This window comes from Hevea brasiliensis, chromosome 4, assembly GCF_030052815.1.
Source record: "Hevea brasiliensis isolate MT/VB/25A 57/8 chromosome 4, ASM3005281v1, whole genome shotgun sequence".
Classification (NCBI taxonomy): domain Eukaryota; kingdom Viridiplantae; phylum Streptophyta; class Magnoliopsida; order Malpighiales; family Euphorbiaceae; genus Hevea; species Hevea brasiliensis.
This window is the reverse complement of record NC_079496.1, coordinates 115,055,439-115,074,575: the sequence shown is the minus strand read 5'-3', so window position 1 is coordinate 115,074,575 and position 19,137 is coordinate 115,055,439. Positions and strand designations below refer to the sequence as shown.

Genomic DNA, 19,137 nt, shown 5'->3' with positions numbered 1-19,137 from the left:
ATTTCTATAACTATCTAAAACTAATGCACCATGTAGAGTGAAATGTAATAATTTCACATCATAACATCAAAAAGGTAATTTGAAGCACTCACACACCCAGTAATATCAATCATAATATATGGGAGTTGATCCCCTATACAGCTCTCTTAAATCCAACCTGTGCCAACGAAGAACTCAAGCCGGACTTTTGCTTAATAAACCAAATCGGGGTCCCAGCGAAGAACTCAAGCCGTGTCTACCCCGAAGGACCGGGTCTCAGCGAAGATCTCAAGTCGTGTCTACCCGTCCTATCCATAGTCAACACCACATCACACGTACGCCAACGCACGCACACTGCTCCAAATTACCATAACAACATCTATGGCACTTTAACAGTTATGAATGCAACATAAAACGTGCCTAGAGTTTAACTACATAGATACATACATATAAGTGATGCATGGGCATACTTAACATATAATAATATCGAAATTACAATTAAAATTAATATTTTACTCACAGTACACCGATGACTATTATGGCTGCTAGATGCAGAAAAATAGCTGACCTCGATCACCTAATAATTAAATTATAAATTTATTAGTACTAAGTTAAGATAAAACTCTAAAGAGGCAATAGACAACCTAATTCATGCCGAAAATCTGACGGAGTTTTCCCTATACCTGAGACCTACCCAACATGCAAAAAGGCTCAAATAACACTTCTAAATTCAACTCATATCTCATCATCATTATATGGCCCCTCCTGGGCCCTCCAAACCAAGCAATACTCAAAATCTTTAAAATTATGTTTTAGTCCCTATAATTGACATTTTGCAAAAATCCACTCAAACAAGCTCTAAAAATTCTAAAATTTTGCCCTGCTGTCTTTAACAATATTATAAGGCTATTGCAAAAGGAATTGTAATTTTCTAATCACCCATGAATATTTTACTCAAAAATATTACTCAATTTCATAAGTTTCCAACAGCTAATATATTCTTAATTCAACCCAATTTAATATTCACATATTTAAACCTGCATCATCAAGCTTCAACCAATCATATAAAATTTAAATATCTTAATTTCAAATAATCTTATATGCCCATATGCTAAAAATCTAACTAAAATCCATCTATATTTCTCAAAAATATTCTACAATCACTCAAAAATTCAATACCATAAAATATCTCCAAATAATTTTACTTTCATCATATATTTTTCTTAGAATTTTTCTCCAATTTTTTCTATTTAAGAAACACTGTATTTATGCTCCACAAAAAGAGAAATAATGAAAATAGTCTTACCCGAAGTTTATCTGTGTCTCAAAAACTTTAAAAATTTATGAAGAAGCCTCTGAAAGTTGAATCATCTCCATAGCCCACCGGAGCTATTTTCTTCTTAATATTACCGACTAAATATGGTTCATTGATAATTACTGACAAAAAATTTTTGTAATTATTTTATTTTAAAATTTGATTTTTTTATTTTCTTCTTAATATAACCATTAAATACAAATTAATCGGTAATTACCAATGAAAATTTTCATTGGTGCTTTTTTGATTTGGTCTCTAATTTTATAGTCAATATTAGGCATCACTTTTATCTACGAAATTACGTTTTCGATAAAGGGATCATCAGTAATCAGTCGGTAATTTTATCAGTACAAACTAGTTTAAATTTTATTTATCTTTTTCATTGATAAATAATCGTTAAATTACTAATAAAATTCTGTTGTCAATAATTTTTATAATTATTTTTAAAATTTCTTGTAGTATATAATTAGAAATTTTCTATAATAGATTTTGAGAGATCGATTAGGAAAACATATATATATATTCTCATTTTTAGTGAATTACATATTTTTATTTACAAAGCTAATTTATTAGTGAAGCACAATACTTTCATGCATGGTATTTCGTTTCATTTACATATGCAGTGCAATTTTACATGTGAAATTTGAAAAAAAAAAAATCAATATTTTGTAAATAAATATGAGAAATAATTTTCATGCTTTATTAATATTTTTAATATTTTGGGTAAGTAATTACAATACATGGGATAGAAGCAGGGCAAAGTTAAGAAATTGAGTGAGTGAAGTAAAAAAAAAAAAAATTATATACACGATAATAAATTCTCTATTAAAAAAATATATTGACACATATAAATTTTTAATATGTAACAATATCTGAATAAAAAATAAAATAATTTTAAAAAATTATAAATTTTTCTTATAATTTTAAATTTATAATTATTCTTGACGAATTTTATCTTTTAAAAATATTATATAATCACTTTATTATCAATGCTATTAAAGACATTTTTATCCATATATATAATCAAATAATTTGATTCTGCAATTGAGTTTACATAATATTTTGTAAAAAATACCTTTTAAATACTTGCATTTATAATAGATAACATCAACATTAATATCATAAATAAGTAAATTAATGAGTATTTTATTTTTTAAAATAATTTTTAAATGAGACTTAATTTTTTTAATCGTTGAAACTCATCCTTACAATGCACATCAATAATACGAATCTCAAGTTATACCAATCTCGAGTTTATTATCAAGTGGTTGATGAATGAAATTTATAGAAAAAATTGAGAAAATCTCATTCCAAGTTTTCTTCAAGAAAATTTAGTTAAAGGATTGCGAAGAATAAAAAAACATAAAATTGCTACGAATATATACTTTATACAAGATGCCTCATGTTTCCATGTTAAACTTGAATTTTGTGTATACTCAACTGAGGAGCCCTCGTATCCACCGCTTCCCCATGCTTGATTTTTTTTGTTTTTTTTCAAAATATTCCCACTCACATGCATTCTGACCTTCCCTATGCTACATATTATTTTTTTATTTAAATGTTCAGCGGAGTCCATTGCCCATCTTATATACGCGCATCTCTAAGCATTGGTGTAGAGCTTTATTAGATTTGTGACTTAGAAAAACAGGAAGAGAAATATTTCTTAATGAGGAAAATTTATATTATATTATTGTTTTTAAATTAAATGTGATTTTTAATTAAATTAAAATTAGAGAATTAATATTATAAATAAAAATATTATAAAAAGATTTTTCAGCCATACATAGAGGAAGAGTGATTTTTAGCTCATTGAGCCAATGGCTTTTTATTAAGGATTTGGCTTTACTGTTGATGAGGGGCTCTTATCTATTATAGTCTCATAAAAGAAAAAAAGTTTTATCTTAAAATTAAGAGAAAAAATAAAAATAAAAATAAAGAATTTTTGTTCATTGGTGAAAGGCTCTTGTTCGTATAGTTAAAAATACCATTTATGATTAGCAGCTAAAGTAATAAATATATTAAATTTTATCCGTGGATATAATCTTATAATGAGAGAATAAATCACATAAATATTAATATTTTATATATTTATTTTATTTATTTATAATTTACATAAATTTATAATGCACAATAAATTTTAAATAATAACCGTCATATTATGAATATAAAATTAGAATGAATTACTATTTATAGTAGATAATAAAAATAATTAATCTAAGACATTTGATTTAATGAACCATTAAAAAATTTGTCAAAGGTATCAAATTCATGTGAAATTTCAAAGTTATCTCATTAATAATTTATCTTTATTAAAAAAAAATAGAAAAAGTAGAAAAACTTTTGTCTGGAAAAGGTTTCATTAAACAAATCTTCTTTGTTAATTAATGAGTATTTTTAAAATTTCAAATATTTGTTTTAGATTTTATTTTTTTAACTATAAAAAATATATTAATTAAAGACTATTAAAATTAAATTAAATTTACTTTAATCATAAAAACTTTAAAGCATTTAAACTTTTTGTTCAAGTTATTTTTTTTAATATCATTCAGATTGTTGTTTTTCTAAAAGGCAAGTTTAAAGCACAATGGTAAATAAAATCACTCTAAATCAAATGATATTATCAAAATTAATTAATTTAATTTTTTTAAATAAGAAGAATTTATTAATATATAATTATGATCTAATTTAAGATAAATATTAATTCACTAAAAAATATATTATCTATGTCCATTTTTATCTTTCACATTTTAGTTTTTTTTTCAAAATTATATGTTGTATTAATTATTTTTTTTTTAATTTTACTTTTTATTTCTATTAAATATAATAAATATGTTAAAATTATGATTCAAAATCTTAGTAACATTTAAAGAGAACTTTTTTTAATTTGAGTATGAGAAATATTTCTCAATAAAATAGAAGAATATTTTCTATATATAGTATAATTCTTATTTTAGTATTATTCATAAATTGAATGTGACTGCTAATCAGATTAAGATTGAGGGAATTAACATTATAAATAGGAATAATAGAAAAGGTTACTTGGGTTATTTTGTAATAGTAAATATATTAGGTTATATCTAGAGGAGACTAAGAGGGACTAACTAATATACTTACTATAAGCAGTTTGATATAATGTAAGTTCTTTTGGGTGTAATTGTGTTTATGGATAATATAGTTTGAGCTTGTAATTAATAATTTATTACAGTGGAAGGTAGCATGATCGTGAATGTAACCCTATATTGAGAGGTTGAACCACATAAATATTGATATTTTATGTATTTAATTTATTTATTTACAATTTATATACTTTTATAGTATACAACAAAATATTTATATAATTTTTTAAATAAGATAAATAATAATTTAATCAATAACTAATATATTTTATAAAAATGAGATTATTTAATTATTTTTTTAATTATTATATAAAAATTAAATGCAATATATAAAAATAAATTAAAATAATTGAAAAATTTTAAATGTGTTACATCACTAATGTAAGTCTCATTTTTATCATCTTAATGACTCTCTGACACTCAATTTAAAGATGCTCAACTTGAAGGGTAGCAAAAACAAAGGAAAAAAAGAGCACAATAAAGAAAGAGACGGTAAGGGAAAGGAAATCCTCTTTATCTGAACTTTTTTATAAATAAAGTGAATAATAATATATTTTAAAAAATATTTTTATGATATATATTTTAAATATATATATATAAATAATTTTATGTGATTATTTTATATTATATTATTAGTTTTTTAAAGAAATTTTCATTTGTAAAACCAATCGCGTGTACACAAATAACAAAAAGACCACAGCAAAGGCCAGCTGGAAGATTCATGCAGAGGGATACAATGTTTCATTTAACTTGCCCTTCGCTCACTTGGGAGGATTCTCCTGCCAAGCGTAGCACATGCACAGAATCCTATCAGTTAGTAAATTATGAAATTTAATTAATTAATTAATTTTAATTCAATAAAATTAAAATTAATCTCAAATTTAAATATCAATCAAATTTAAATATATTAAAAAAATTAAAAATCAATTAATTATATCCCAAATTATGCATTCATTTATCATATATATGCATTCAATTTCATACCAAATTGGTTGTAGCAAAATCTAAAGTGGAATTTGTTCAATAAAGACAGTTACTAATTGATGAAATAAATTTGAAATTTAAAATAAATTCCTTAAAAGGGAATGCCTAAACAATAAATAATTTATTATTTAGGGTAACTGTTCTACACATAATAATTTAATTATAATTATTAATTATGATAAAATTTATCATAATTAATAATAATAATTACAATTAAATTAATATATGTGCATCAATTTTATTATAATTATTAATTATAATAAATTTTATGAATTCATTTTATTTATAATTTTTTATAAAGAACACTTCCTAAATATTTAATTACACACATATAAATAAATATTTATTTATTTTTAAAATAATTTAATAATATATTTTAAAATAAATTATAATTAACTCTTTGAGTATAATAAAATTCATAGATTAGTCCTTAGTTTTTTTTTAATAACTATTTAGTACTAAACTCAGATTCCTTTAACAAATTAATAACTGAAGTTTTATTTTATTAATAAAATAATTTCCATATCTAAATTTTATATATTTATAATTTTAAAGATAATTTTATTATTATTAAATTAAAGTTGATTGAAATGTGAATAATGAGTTTAAATGAATAGGTGGGCGAGGTGATTATACAAAAGGGAAGCAAATCACATTGTATATGGGTCTCTTCTCAGCCACTTCACTACTAGCTGCATTTTATAAAGATTCTGATAAAACAATTCTGTAAATTGCAGATCGCTAGAGAGAGAGAGAGAGAGGTACACTATGCTTCATTACTATCCAAGCCCATGCCTCAACATCCCTCCAAAGTATCAAGTCCTTGATCCAGGTATGTTATTATGTATCTCTCATTTGCTTTTTATTCCTCCAAATTAAACAATTTTGGAGGGGTTGTTCATTCCTAAAGCTTAATGAAGAAGCTCAGTTCCATTTGTTCTTAGTGATTTAACTCAAGTTTTACATGATTCTCAGCAATAGAGAAAGCTGCTTACATTCTTTTGAATGAAAACAAATGAAAACCCAGTTCATAATGAGAGACAGAATTTGTGAAACTTTATTTTGATATTTCAGTTTAATCGATCAATTTATGGCTCTCAATCCTCTCCATGAGAAGAAAGAAAGAGAGAGATGGTTGCTATGATTTAAATCTGGGAAATTTGTATCATTAATCAAGATTTCAACCAATCAAGAATTGATTTAGTTGGTAAATGATGAAAACTTTTCTTTTATATATATATATATATATATATATATATATATATATATATATATATATATATATTCAACTTTACTATAAATTAAAATTACTTAACCATTTTTAGATTATTATTATTATTATTATTATTATTATTATTATTGCATAGGGCTTTTCTTTTTTCGATTTTCTATTCTGCAATTGCTATTATTTATTTATTTAATGAGCTGGCAACATGTTCATTTAGGCTGAATATATAATACATGCACTTAATTAACAAAATTTTAAAGGAAACTTATTATTTAGTCCTTGCATTAAGGAAACTTATTATTTACTCCTTACATTAAAAAAAATAATTATTTTATATTTTTATTTTAAAAATTACACTATTTAATCCTCTTATTTTTAATTAATTAAATTATTTAGTTTTCCTGTCAATTTTTTTTAGTTAATGAATGTTAATGTCAGTTAAATTATTATTTAATCATTTTATTTTAATAAAAGTAATTAGTTGGTACATATATTTTGAGAAACACAATAGTTAGTCCACTAAAATTTAATTTCCTTAACTCCTTAGTTTCTCCCCTTTTTTTTTTACGCTCAAACTCTTCTTATTCTCTTTTTATTATTTCTCTCTTACCCCCTCTTATCTCTCTCCCCATGTTTTTCTCTTCTACACTCACACCCTTTTCCTTTTCTCTTTTTCTCTATTTTTTATATTTGAATAAAAATTGAGACAAACCATCTTCTCAAAAAGGTTAATCAGTTCTTTAAATTTCATAGTTATCAAAATAATAGTCTAGAAAAAAAATTAAACAATTTTAAAAAATGTAAATTCAAATTTAGTGTCCACAAAATAAAATTTTTATTTAATCAAGTAATATGTTTTTAAAAGTATAAGGATCAACTAATTAATTTCATTAGAATAGAGAGACTATATAATAATATTTTTTAAAATATAGAGGTCAACTAATTAGTTTTATTAAAATAGAGGGACTAAAAACTAAATATTAATTTGATTGATATTAAAATCTATTAACTAATAAAAAATTTGAGAGAGTTACTTAAGAGTTTATCAAAGCGACGTTCAAGGAATAAATAGTATATTTTAAAATACATAAGCCAAGCAAATAATTTTATTAAAAGTAAAGGATCTAAATAATAATTTTTTTCCAATTTTAACACTACTACTGCTGCTACTATGTCATCAAATATCTGTTACTTTTCAGGTCAAGTTACAACAGTAACAGTGTCAAAGAAACAAGTAAATCACATCCTGAAAGAAAGCCAGTGCAAGAAGCCCATCATTTGTTCCTTAAGATCGTTATCTTGGGCCAAAAATAGCAGGAAAAAAGAGTTATATGTGTTGAGAAATCTACGTATACTAATTAGAAAGAATGGTATTCCTGCCATTTTTTTACAGAATAATTGGCTTCCACCAAATTCTGAGGATGGTGATGATATTTGTTCAAGTTCTAAGAGGGGACCAATTCTAGAGCACTTAAATTCCTTATATCAGTTTTCACGTCCTCACACTGTGATTGGCACTGTAAGTAGTTTCATATCTCAACTCTTCCTTCTTCATACCCAATCTATCATGGACTTAATACATGTCATGCATGTGGGACTCACATGTTTATATTTTAAATCCATGATAAAAGCAGATCTTAGATAAGTTTTTCCCTTGATATAGATTATTAACTAGCTTATGTTCTTAATTATGATCAGATTATAGGAATAACATCAGTTTCCCTTCTTCCGGTAGAAACAATTGTTGACCTGTCTCCCACATATTTTATTGGGCTACTGAAAGTAAGTTTTGGTTTATTGAATATATACTTGTAATTAAACTTAGTAAGAGGTAGTTATTTTTGTCTTAATTAAAATTTAATGGGGAATTGATAACTTGTTCAGGCACTGGTGCCTTCAGTGTTGATGAACATTTACGTGGTGGGATTGAATCAATTGTTTGATGTTGAAATTGACAAGGTAAGCAGCAGTGATCAATTGGAATATTTGTACCTTAGATGCATCATCAAAGCTGCTCGATCTCATATAAAAATAAGTTTGATAGTCTTTAAATCAAATATTTATATTGAGATTGGTATGCACATTATAACTTTAATTATATGCACAATGCATACTGTTATAATTTTGTACGAATCTGGAAATAAATATTTGATCTAAGAATTATTTTGAATTTATATTAGATGTAACCTAATTGTTCCCATTTCACCAGGTAAATAAACCCTATCTCCCACTTGCTTCTGGCAAGTTCTCAATGGCAACTGGTATCCTAATTGTTTCTGCATCTTTATTGCTGGTAAATATAGTTTTTGTCTTGTGTTCCTTAATTTAATTGCTTCATGAAGCTGTTCATACTTACAGAGGATCTTGTTTATTCATCAGAGTCTTTATATGGGAATTACGTTTCAATCTCCACCACTTCTTGCAGCCCTCCTTATAAGTTTTGCCCTTGGAAGTGTATATTCCATTGAAGTAAGCTTCCTATTAATTCTCCGTTATGATTTATTGTATTGTACTAATGGAGAGAACATCGAGACTTGAAAATTCATTGAACAATTCAATCTCATGAAACTGTGTTGTGTGTGAACTTGTGCTTATAGCTTCCCTTTCTGAGATGGAAGAAACATGCTTTTCTTGCTGCAAGTTGTATTCTGATCGTAAGAGCAATGGTTGTTCAACTTGCCTTCTTTGTACACATCCAGGTAATTCTCAGATTCTTCATTTCACAATTTACTCAGCATATTCGAGAGCCACAACACAAGCCCACAAAATATTTCTAGTTTGTTTTACTGATTTGTTACTGAGAGATCTATAAATGCAGAAATTTGTTCTTGGAAAATCCATATTTATTCCCAGATCGTTGATGTTTGCAACTGCTTTCATGTGCTTCTTCTCTGCTGTTATTGCACTATTCAAGGTATGTAATGTAACCATTGAGCTTATGGCTCATATTTGTTAAAGACGAATTCAGAAACTTATCAATGGGATGATTATGCAAATATTGAGTTCAATGCGATTGAAAGTTAATTTATTTCTGGGATTTGAATAGGACATCCCAGATGTGGAGGGGGACAGAGATTATGGGATCCAATCCTTCAGTGTCAGCCTTGGCCAAGAAAGAGTAAGTAAACAAAATTAATTAATTAATTAATTTCACGTTATATTCCATTGAATTTGATTTCTGCAGGAACAAGAAAAGAAAAGGAAATAAGAAATAATAATCTATTAAATGCTCTCATTTGCAAGGTCTTTTGGCTTTGCGTTAACATGCTATTAGTGGCCTATGGTGCTGCTGTCGTACACGGAGCTTCTTCTCCTTCTTCGCTCCTACCAGTCAAGCTTATCACAGTATGTATTATTTGTTCTCCATTAAGCAATTAATAATTTTTTCATGCACGTTAATGTCTTATATATATCCTTTCCTTTAGTATCTATAGTCAGGGTATTATTGGATCAGCTTTCGAGCACTAAGATTAAATCCCTTCCATCGACTTGGTATATTCAGGATAAATAATCCTGAAATGCTTTCCAACTGAATTAAATCTGATTAATCAATTTGTTGGATGTAGATGATAGGGCATAGCACAATTGCTTGGATTTTGTGGATGAAAGCACAATTCGTTGATCTCACCAGCCAGAAGTCTATTACTTCTTTTTACATGTTCATATGGAAGGCAAGTGATTCCATCTCAATTTTTTTCAGTCAATCATAAGACAAAATTCTAACAAAAACAATATCTCCTTTACAGTTATTCTATGCGGAGTATTTCCTTATCCCTTTTGTGCGTTGAGAGTGACAAATATTAAAGGCTTGCAACTTCAAGAAGACAATAACGTCCCCCAGGAACCACTGTTATAACACAGATGAAAGAGATTGAGGCATTGCTGGTTTCGGTTTTTTTTTTTTTTTTTAATAAGCAATAAGTTAATTTTATTAATAAAAAGTAGGGCAAGAAAAATTTAGCATGAGAGACTTAGCTAAACCCCGACCTGGCCAACAAGCCTCTCCTCAGAACCCAAACTAAGAGGAGCATGCTAAGCGAAGACATTGTTGGGTTATCACTCATGGGATTAGCAAAAATACACTGATGCAAAGGTGGTTTTACCAAGAGGAACACTGCAGGTGATGGTGGAGGACAAGACAAACACTCCACTTCTATAGAAAATATTAATGGAAACACCTGCCTAAGAAAATTTTACCAATTCAATTGGTGAGTGCAAAGAACCTTAAGTGCTTTGTATTTTTGGCTAATAAATGATTGCTACATATACTATGAGTATCATATGCACTTATTTATATGCACTTATTTATATTTAAGTATGGCAACAATATAGCACCAGCGAAAATCATAATATCCGAACTCAATTAATATTTTAAAATTCGAATTCGTTTCAAACCCAATTAAAATTTATTATTAATTACTCGAACTTGTTCTAAACCCGATTATTATTACCTAAAAAATATCCGAATTCGTTAAATTTTATATATTTAAAATTATAATCTACATAAAAATTTATTTTTTATTAATAATTTATATTTTAAAAATTATTAATTTCATAAAATATTTAAATTTTATTTTATTTAAAATAAAAATATAAAATTTATAAATATTATTATAAAAAATACATATATTTTATATTTAATTAAATATTTATATAAATGAGATTGGATAACAGATACTCAATATATAAAATCTGAACCCGTCACGAATACTACTTTTTAAATCCAAACTTGATTATGTGTTATCTAAATCAGTCCTATTAAAATTCAATCGAATCAGGTATCCATAAAAATTCAACTCATTGCCATCCCTAATATAGGCAATAATTTTTTTTAAAATATAAAATTAATTGAGGAATGAATCAATTGTTAATTTCTGGGAATAAGGAATTTGTGTCAACACTTATGATAATTGACCCAATAGTATGCTTCTTTAAAATGGTAAAAGGATCTTCTTTCCATGCCAAAATAGCTAGTAATTTTAGTAAGCCTTTTCCACGAACTATAAACCCTGGAATCTTTTTTCAATTTCTTACAAGTGGAATTAACAATGTGCCTTTCTCCAACATCAATGGAACAGTCCTTTAGATGACCATAAAACCGTGAATCTGAAACTACTTCTTCTACCCAATAAAAATCCTTCCTTGATAACCACAATTAAAGAGAACAAAAGATAAACAACCCCATTGAAAAAAAAAATTTAAAAAGAAAATTTGATCCATGAGGTGATAACTCGACGTTAGAAGAATGGTTCATACCTTGGATTTTTAATTCTATGAATTTTGGTCAAAACCTTGGATTTTCCACTGCCAAAATTTAACAATTAAAAATTGCAAATCCTCAAGCTACCAGGCATGGTCGCCGGTTCAGTTCAGGTTGATTTCAATTTGGGATTAAAATTAGCGTCCCCAATTCATTAATTTTAGGGGATCAAGATGGAATCATAGGATTTCCTTGATTTCGATTTTGATTCAATCCCATTTTAATAAAATCTAACAATTGATTTTTTTTTTTCAATTTTTTTTCTTTAAAAAACCCAATTTTAATCCGAAATGGACAAGATGGATTTTGATTCAATTTAAAGCTAATTTTTGTCAAAACGATTTTGGCTAGTTTTTAACAGATTTTAATTTTGAGTTAAATTTAGTGTCTGGTTGCTCACTGATTTTCCTGCATTTGATTCTGATGGTTCCTTGTTGAGAATTGAAATTAGTATTAGAGTAGCAAATTTTCTTTTTTTGGCAAGCAAATGGATGTTTATGGTGTCGATCATTGCTACTTATTCTACTTTCTGGCAGGGAAAGGTGAGGATTGGAAGTGGCAGTGTTACTGCACGGTTTCACAAGCAAATATCCAATCTCTTTCTGAACAATAAGGCATACGTTAATTTTAGGGACCGTAAATTTATTCGCTATTTAATTTTAATTATGATCAATGTAGTTGCTCTTGTATATTATGTAATCAGTTATAATTGTATGTTATGGATGCTTGGCTCTGGGCTAATAAAGGATTTGTATGCAGATTGGATTGGATTGGATTGATCAGCAGATGCCTCAGCAAGGTGCATAAGCCAATTTGCTATGTTATGCTTGTTAACTTCTTGGTTAAGTTTCAGATAGCATTCTCTTACATCACAGTACCTGCTTAAATTCTTAAGTTTTTCCTTTGAAACTTTCAGGATTAAGAGCCAACTGAAAATGCTTGCACGTCCAATGTATTCAAATCCTCCTGCACATGGGGCTAGTGTTGTTGCCAATGCTGCTGGGAATCCAACTCTCTTCAATGAATGGAAAGCAGAGATGGAGATGATGGCTGGAGGGATAAAAGTAGACAGAAATTATTGGATGGCCTTTCTGCAAAAGATAAGAATGGGAAGGATTGGTCTTTTATCCCAAAGCAGATTGGCATGTTCTCTTTCACAGGCTTGAACAAAGCTCAGGTAAATTTATAACAAATTCTGCACTATATGCTCATACATGAGTTATGATCTCTTGTTTTCCAGTCCTTCGTTCTTGCTGTGGTGTAGTGTGCGTGTGATAGTAAATTCTAACTGTTTTTCACTTGCCATTCTGATGCAATTTCTTATCTTCCAAGACAACATATGATTTTATTCTGTTTCCAAATTTATTGGAAAAGCTTCTTCATGTTCTTTCACATGATATTGTCATTCTGTTATGTCGAGAGGAAGAAAACCAACAGGAAGAAGGAAAGAAAAATAAGAACAGTATCTTGTATGTCTTTTCACTTGAACTGGTTATCAAATATAACCTCTGATTTCTATATTGTGATTGCATATCAATTTCCATGATCATTTGGCCGTAACAAGCTCTAAATCTGTGATTGGCCTGCACGCATCTAGAATCATTTGAAATATTTGTTTACGAAACAGTGTCTCCCTAGTATTCTGTTATCTTTTGTTTTACTTTTTCTTGTCTGATCAGACTGAGAATATGACCAATAAGTGGCATGTTTACCTGTCGAAAGATGGAAGGATATCCTTGGCTGGATTGAATTTGGCCAAATGTGAATACCTTGCAGATGCAATTGTTGATTCATATCACAATATCAGTTGAAATAATAGAAGCATTGGTTATGCAGATTAGAAGCAAACCTGGAAAGTTTTGGTAAGTTAAATGTTTTACTGAGTTAATATGACCTCAAATTTTGTAGTAAATGCTAAAGTTCACCATCAGAAATCCATGTAATGGGAGATTTTTGTCTGAGAATACTAATCACATTCTAATTCCTTTTACCATTCAGGATGGTTGAGTGCTGGGGATTAATTTTGTGTAAGAGAAGAAAAGCAAGCAAATGATCTCTGAGAACTCTATGTTAACTTGAATAGTGGGTACAAATTGTTTCAATTTACAAATGTGTACAAAATTCCAAATACTCTGCAGTCCATCTTGAAAAGCCATTCTCCACCCAAATTGCTAGAGTTACAAATTTCCCAGCAAGAACATCAATATGCACAAATCAAGTCCAATGGTATTGATCTATTGATTTATCTAACAAAAAACTGAAAAAAAAGGGTTCATCAACATCAGAGAATTTTCTTCTTGTTTAGCCATTATGGTGAACCCCAGGTTGTGCAGCCTGTGTTGCAACTCTTAGCGTCCCTCCAAGCTCAACAGGAATGAGTGGAACCAAGGAGTGTACAACATCTATTATGAGTGGACGATACGTTGGCTCTGGTTGCACACAGAGCACTGCCACCGCAGCAACCTGCACACAAAGATTAAGCAAAACCCAATTCCCACATCAATTATATATTACCTAAGCAAGGTCTAACCAAACAAGCAAATCTTCTTCTCTGAACACAACCACTCCTCTCCGAACTTTCCAAAAGTGTAGCATACATTAATTATAACCTTTAGTGCAAACCTCAACCACCACAAGCCAAAAAGAATTTATTGTTAACAAAAAAAAAGAATAAATTCTAAGTTTATTTATTAACAATGACTTGTAGTTAAGTTGAAAAACCTGGAATAAGTACTTCTCATCCACAGTATCTTTTATCACAGGATCCACGATGTTTGGAAGTGAAGCTCTGCTAGTGAGCTGAGGCAAGGCCTGCAATTGAAATAAGCTGAAGTATTAAATACTGGATCACCCCAAGTTACAAAGAGGGGCTCATACTGGATCAGAAGACATACCCACGTTACAATAGATTGGCAATGAGCTGGTGCCAGTTTTTCCACAGGCCGCCTTCCTAATAGAAGTTCCAAAAGGACAACTCCAAAAGCATAGACATCACTCTTCTCTGTTAGCTCACCTAAATTATTTGATAAAAAGAATGATATTTCACCCCAAATAAAGAGTAATATCAATTTGGAAAATCCAGCAATTTTTAGATATTCAAGTAGAAGGTGGAAAAAAGCTAACAAGTTTTAGTTGAGTGATAATGAAGCTAGAGACGATATTAAAAATGTAAGGTCTCGAGTTTGAGTATCAATTGAAAGAGGAGAGTTCTGGGCATATATATGGTTGTTAGGATTAAAGAAAAGAAAATGATAAGTGCAGATGCTAGGCAATGGCAGTACATGTGGACTGAAGACAGCTTGGTCTCGGAGAATGCCAATTATATAATTATCAATGTCATCAGATCCTAATAAAATATTGCACAAGTCATCAAATTATGTTGCATCTAGTTCGGTAAGGGAAATATTTTCTCTATGATAGTTAAGTACTAAAATATTAATACAACTATCTAACCAAATGAGAATTATCAATGAAATGCTTCTCCTAAAGTCAGAATTAACCAAATAACAAAGTTTAGTTAGCAATAGCATACCATCCAACATATACTCTGGGGCTACATAACCCACAGTGCCTGAAAGCTTGAGCTTGTTCCTATTCTGGGAGCTATCAGCTACAGCAAGACCAAAATCCGATAGCTGAAACAAGACAATAGATAGAGAGGAGGAGGAGGGCAGTGAACTTGATAAAACAATAATAATAAATAGTGGCAATAGTTGAATGGCAAGTGTATTTTAGATAGATAGCATAGAAGTGATGATAATTCTGTACTCTTTTTACCTTGGCATTGAAGTTAGAATCCAAAAGTATATTAGATGATTTCAGATCTCTATGGATCACTACTGGCTTGCAGAACTCATGCATATATTCTAATCCTCTGGCCAACAATTGGACAAAAAGAAATACCATAAGAAACAATGTTAGCAGTCCGAATCGGTTAATATATTGGCAAAACAACCTCACCTTGCTATATCAAGAGCAATTTTCAATCGCATGTGCCAACTTAATGAAGATCCACGAGAAGGTCCTATAAATAAACAAATCCAAACAAACAAAAATATAAATTAAAAAACTTGGGTTTTTTTTTTTTATTTCATTACACCATACTTCATCATCCATGGCACAATTTCCAATCAAAAAAGAAAAGAAAATAAAATAAAATAATGAGAAGAAAGTATCACCATGCAATAGATCTTCAAGGGACCCATTTTGCATCAATTCGTAAACAATAAACCCCATGTCCTCATGAACACAGTAACCCAGAAGAGAAATGATATTTGGGTGATGAATTTTGCTTAACAAATCCACCTCATTCTGCAATTCCAAGCAATAAGTCAACAAAAAATAAAAGACAGAAGTAATCCAACAAAACCAAAGGGCAAGTAAACCTCCAGTACCTCAAATTCTCTCCGGGCATCTTCATCTGCACAGTCTAGTTTCTTGACTGCAACATGCTTGTCATCTTCCAATAATGCTTTATAAACTCGTCCAAATCCACCCTTGCCCAATAAATTGTCATCTCCAAAATTTTTTGTACTCTTCTCCAGTAGCTTATAATCAATCAATGAAACAGATCCCCTGTTACTAACCATCGTCAATGAATTAAATTTACCCAAGACTGGCGTTGCTGACACCCCTTTCTCAACCTCTTCATATTTAGAACCCACAGAACAGAAAGAAACAAAACAAAGAATATTAGGCAATATCACTATAACAGACCACAAAATTTAAAGTAAAAAACAGAGTGGGAGTAAATGCAAAAAGGAGGCTACCTGAGAACTGGGCATTTTTCTTTCTTTGATACAACTTCCAATAATAAATGCAACAACCAAATAAAGAGAAAAGAACGATTATAGCAAGAATGCCACAAGCAACAATAAGAAATATGACTATTTTCTTGTCCAACTTCATCTTGTGGTGGTCTTCTTCTGTTCCCATTTGGGATTGAATTCCTGCCAATGAGGTACATATAAAAGTGAGCTTAAGCTTAACCTTTGGAAAAATGGAAAGATCATAAAATTAAAATCTTGAGATTCTGCCAAAACCGAGTAAAGAAATGGAAAAAGGTAACATTTTTATCAAGACACAAAGATGATTATCAATCATATCAACCAATAATTTAAATACCATTAACAACTAAATTTTCTGCGCGTGTAGTGTTAATTGCCCCGGATTTTGTTGGTCACTTTTGAAATTTGAATTTTCAAATAACTTCTAACCAGCTAAAAAAAAAACGTTTTCAAGTGGGGAAAGGGTAGATTTTGTTAAGAAAACTGAAATGAGTAAAAACAACAAGGCCTATAAGCAACTGGAGTACCTGGAGAGAAGGCAGCCATGGAAGCAGAAACTATAGAAGAAGGAGAGGAAGCTGGAGAGGAAAGAAAAGGGTCGTGTACAGGTACAGCATGTACGAAACAGAAGTGAAAAATCCAAGAGGGCATATAGAGAAGAAGAAGAAGAAGAAGAAGCACAAGCTTCATTGTTTGTTTGTTTCCGAATTCAAAAAAAGCATGAATGAAAGAGATTTCCGATATCTTAGGCCCCTTGCGTGCCTTGTGGCGCTTGTGGGTTCAAAAACGACAGAAAGAGAGATCACAAACTTGAAAAACTACAACAACCTAACAATGGCTAAGGATTGCTGGGATCCTTAAACAAGTTTTTGGATCTTCTAGTTCTTGGACTCGTCCAGGCTTTTTTTTCAAATGGTTTGCAAGCTATAAGAAAAATAGTTCTTTTTTTTTTTTTTTTTGCTGCCTTTTTAAGCCTGCAAAAGGTTAAAAATATAATTGGAAAAAGAAAGAACACAAAGTGGGACACAAAGAAGAAGAGGAAAAAGCTTATTAACGTTGGAGTGGGGACAAGTGCACACCAATCATGTGACCTTGTTTTGAATTTGCTTGAGAAATTGCTCATCTGTTGACAAAAAATTTATTATTTTTAAATATATTAATTTGATGTTTTCAATTAAATAATAAAAATAATATTTTAAATTTATTTTTTAATTAATTTGAACTGTATTTGAAAAGCCATTTAAAAAAATATATATTATTTAATAATTTTATAATTATAATATATTTTTTTAGACAATCATAATATATTCAATTTAACTTAAAATTAAATTTTAACAACTTTTAATTAATATATTAAAATATATTTTAAACAAATTTTATATTCAATAAATTATATAATAAATAGAAAATATTTAAAATATTTGTTAAATTAAATTTAAATATTCAAGATTTATAAAATTTATTAATTAGTTTAATACACCAATTCTTCTACGTATCAAATCATGTATAACTTATCTTTGTAAAATAAATGAAAAAAAATATATATTTGTGGTTATTTTCAATTATTAATGCTTTAATTGTCTTTATGATTTCTATATGAAGAACTTGAAGATTTTTATATTTTCAAGAGAAATAAGATACATTCTGAAAATTATATAATTTATTTGTTATATCCATAATTAATTAAATATTTCAGCTAATCCAATTAATTAAATTATTGATTAGCTTAAAATATTCAATAAAAATAATTATTGATTACTTATTAAACGTAAAAATAGTTATATTACCCTTTTGACACTAATCAAAACACTAACCTTAAAGTTAAAAGAGATATCGTTTAATGTACAATTATCATACGTGGTCATTTAAGTTTATGAGTGTTTTCATTTTATTTTCTTTTTTTATAAAACTTGTTGAATTTCAATTTAATTTCGTAAAAATCACTGAAAATTAAAGATTTTAAGGCCAATCAATTGGTATGTCAACTATTTTAAAAATAAAATTATCTAATTAGTAGTTACTAATAATTTTGTAAAAGTAAATAAAAATCGGAGTAATTGAATGCATTTTATGCATAATATTCTTTTTAATAAATTAATAAAATAAGGTATTTTTATTTATAAAACAATGCAGATCAGCAGGTTAATTAACTTAAAATCTTTAAATTTTTTTATTATAGTAATATTTATGAAATCAAATTAAAAATTAATGAGTTTTATGAAATAAATTAAAATTCAATAATTTTTATGAAAATGCTCATAAAGTTAAATAATTATATGTAATATTTACCCAATATTTTATAATTTATTTTTTAACTTTTAAATACTAATATAAATACTTATGACACAAAATAGTATAAAAGCTGTTATCGAATAAAGTCATAGTATATAAAATTTTTATGTTGTTAAATTTGAAAATGTCAATTGTATTATAAAAAAAAAAAAAAGTTATTTATGCAATTCAACTCT

General features: G+C 28.3%; 2 protein-coding genes across 2 annotated transcripts; one reads left to right on the top strand and one right to left on the bottom strand.

Annotated features, from left to right (window-relative positions):
* Window positions 1–6,062: 6,062 nt before the first annotated feature.
* LOC110635723 (homogentisate geranylgeranyltransferase) lies at window positions 6,063–10,902 on the top strand. Its single transcript, XM_021785150.2, has 12 exons — window positions 6,063–6,226; window positions 7,822–8,141; window positions 8,321–8,404; window positions 8,507–8,581; window positions 8,832–8,915; window positions 9,002–9,091; window positions 9,220–9,321; window positions 9,441–9,536; window positions 9,669–9,740; window positions 9,866–9,967; window positions 10,189–10,293; window positions 10,369–10,902. The coding sequence occupies exons 1-12, from the start codon at window positions 6,163–6,165 to the stop codon at window positions 10,408–10,410; spliced, it is 1,236 nt and encodes a 411-aa protein (XP_021640842.2). The 5' UTR covers window positions 6,063–6,162; the 3' UTR covers window positions 10,411–10,902.
* Window positions 10,903–13,923: 3,021 nt separating this feature from the next.
* On the bottom strand, window positions 13,924–17,629 carry LOC110635722 (probable receptor-like protein kinase At1g80640). Its single transcript, XM_021785149.2, has 10 exons — window positions 17,197–17,629; window positions 16,652–16,831; window positions 16,277–16,527; window positions 16,061–16,193; window positions 15,843–15,906; window positions 15,660–15,756; window positions 15,415–15,517; window positions 14,777–14,895; window positions 14,604–14,693; window positions 13,924–14,345 (listed from the first exon to the last, which is right to left on the bottom strand). The coding sequence occupies exons 1-10, from the start codon at window positions 17,357–17,359 to the stop codon at window positions 14,184–14,186; spliced, it is 1,362 nt and encodes a 453-aa protein (XP_021640841.2). The 5' UTR covers window positions 17,360–17,629; the 3' UTR covers window positions 13,924–14,183.
* Window positions 17,630–19,137: the final 1,508 nt, after the last annotated feature.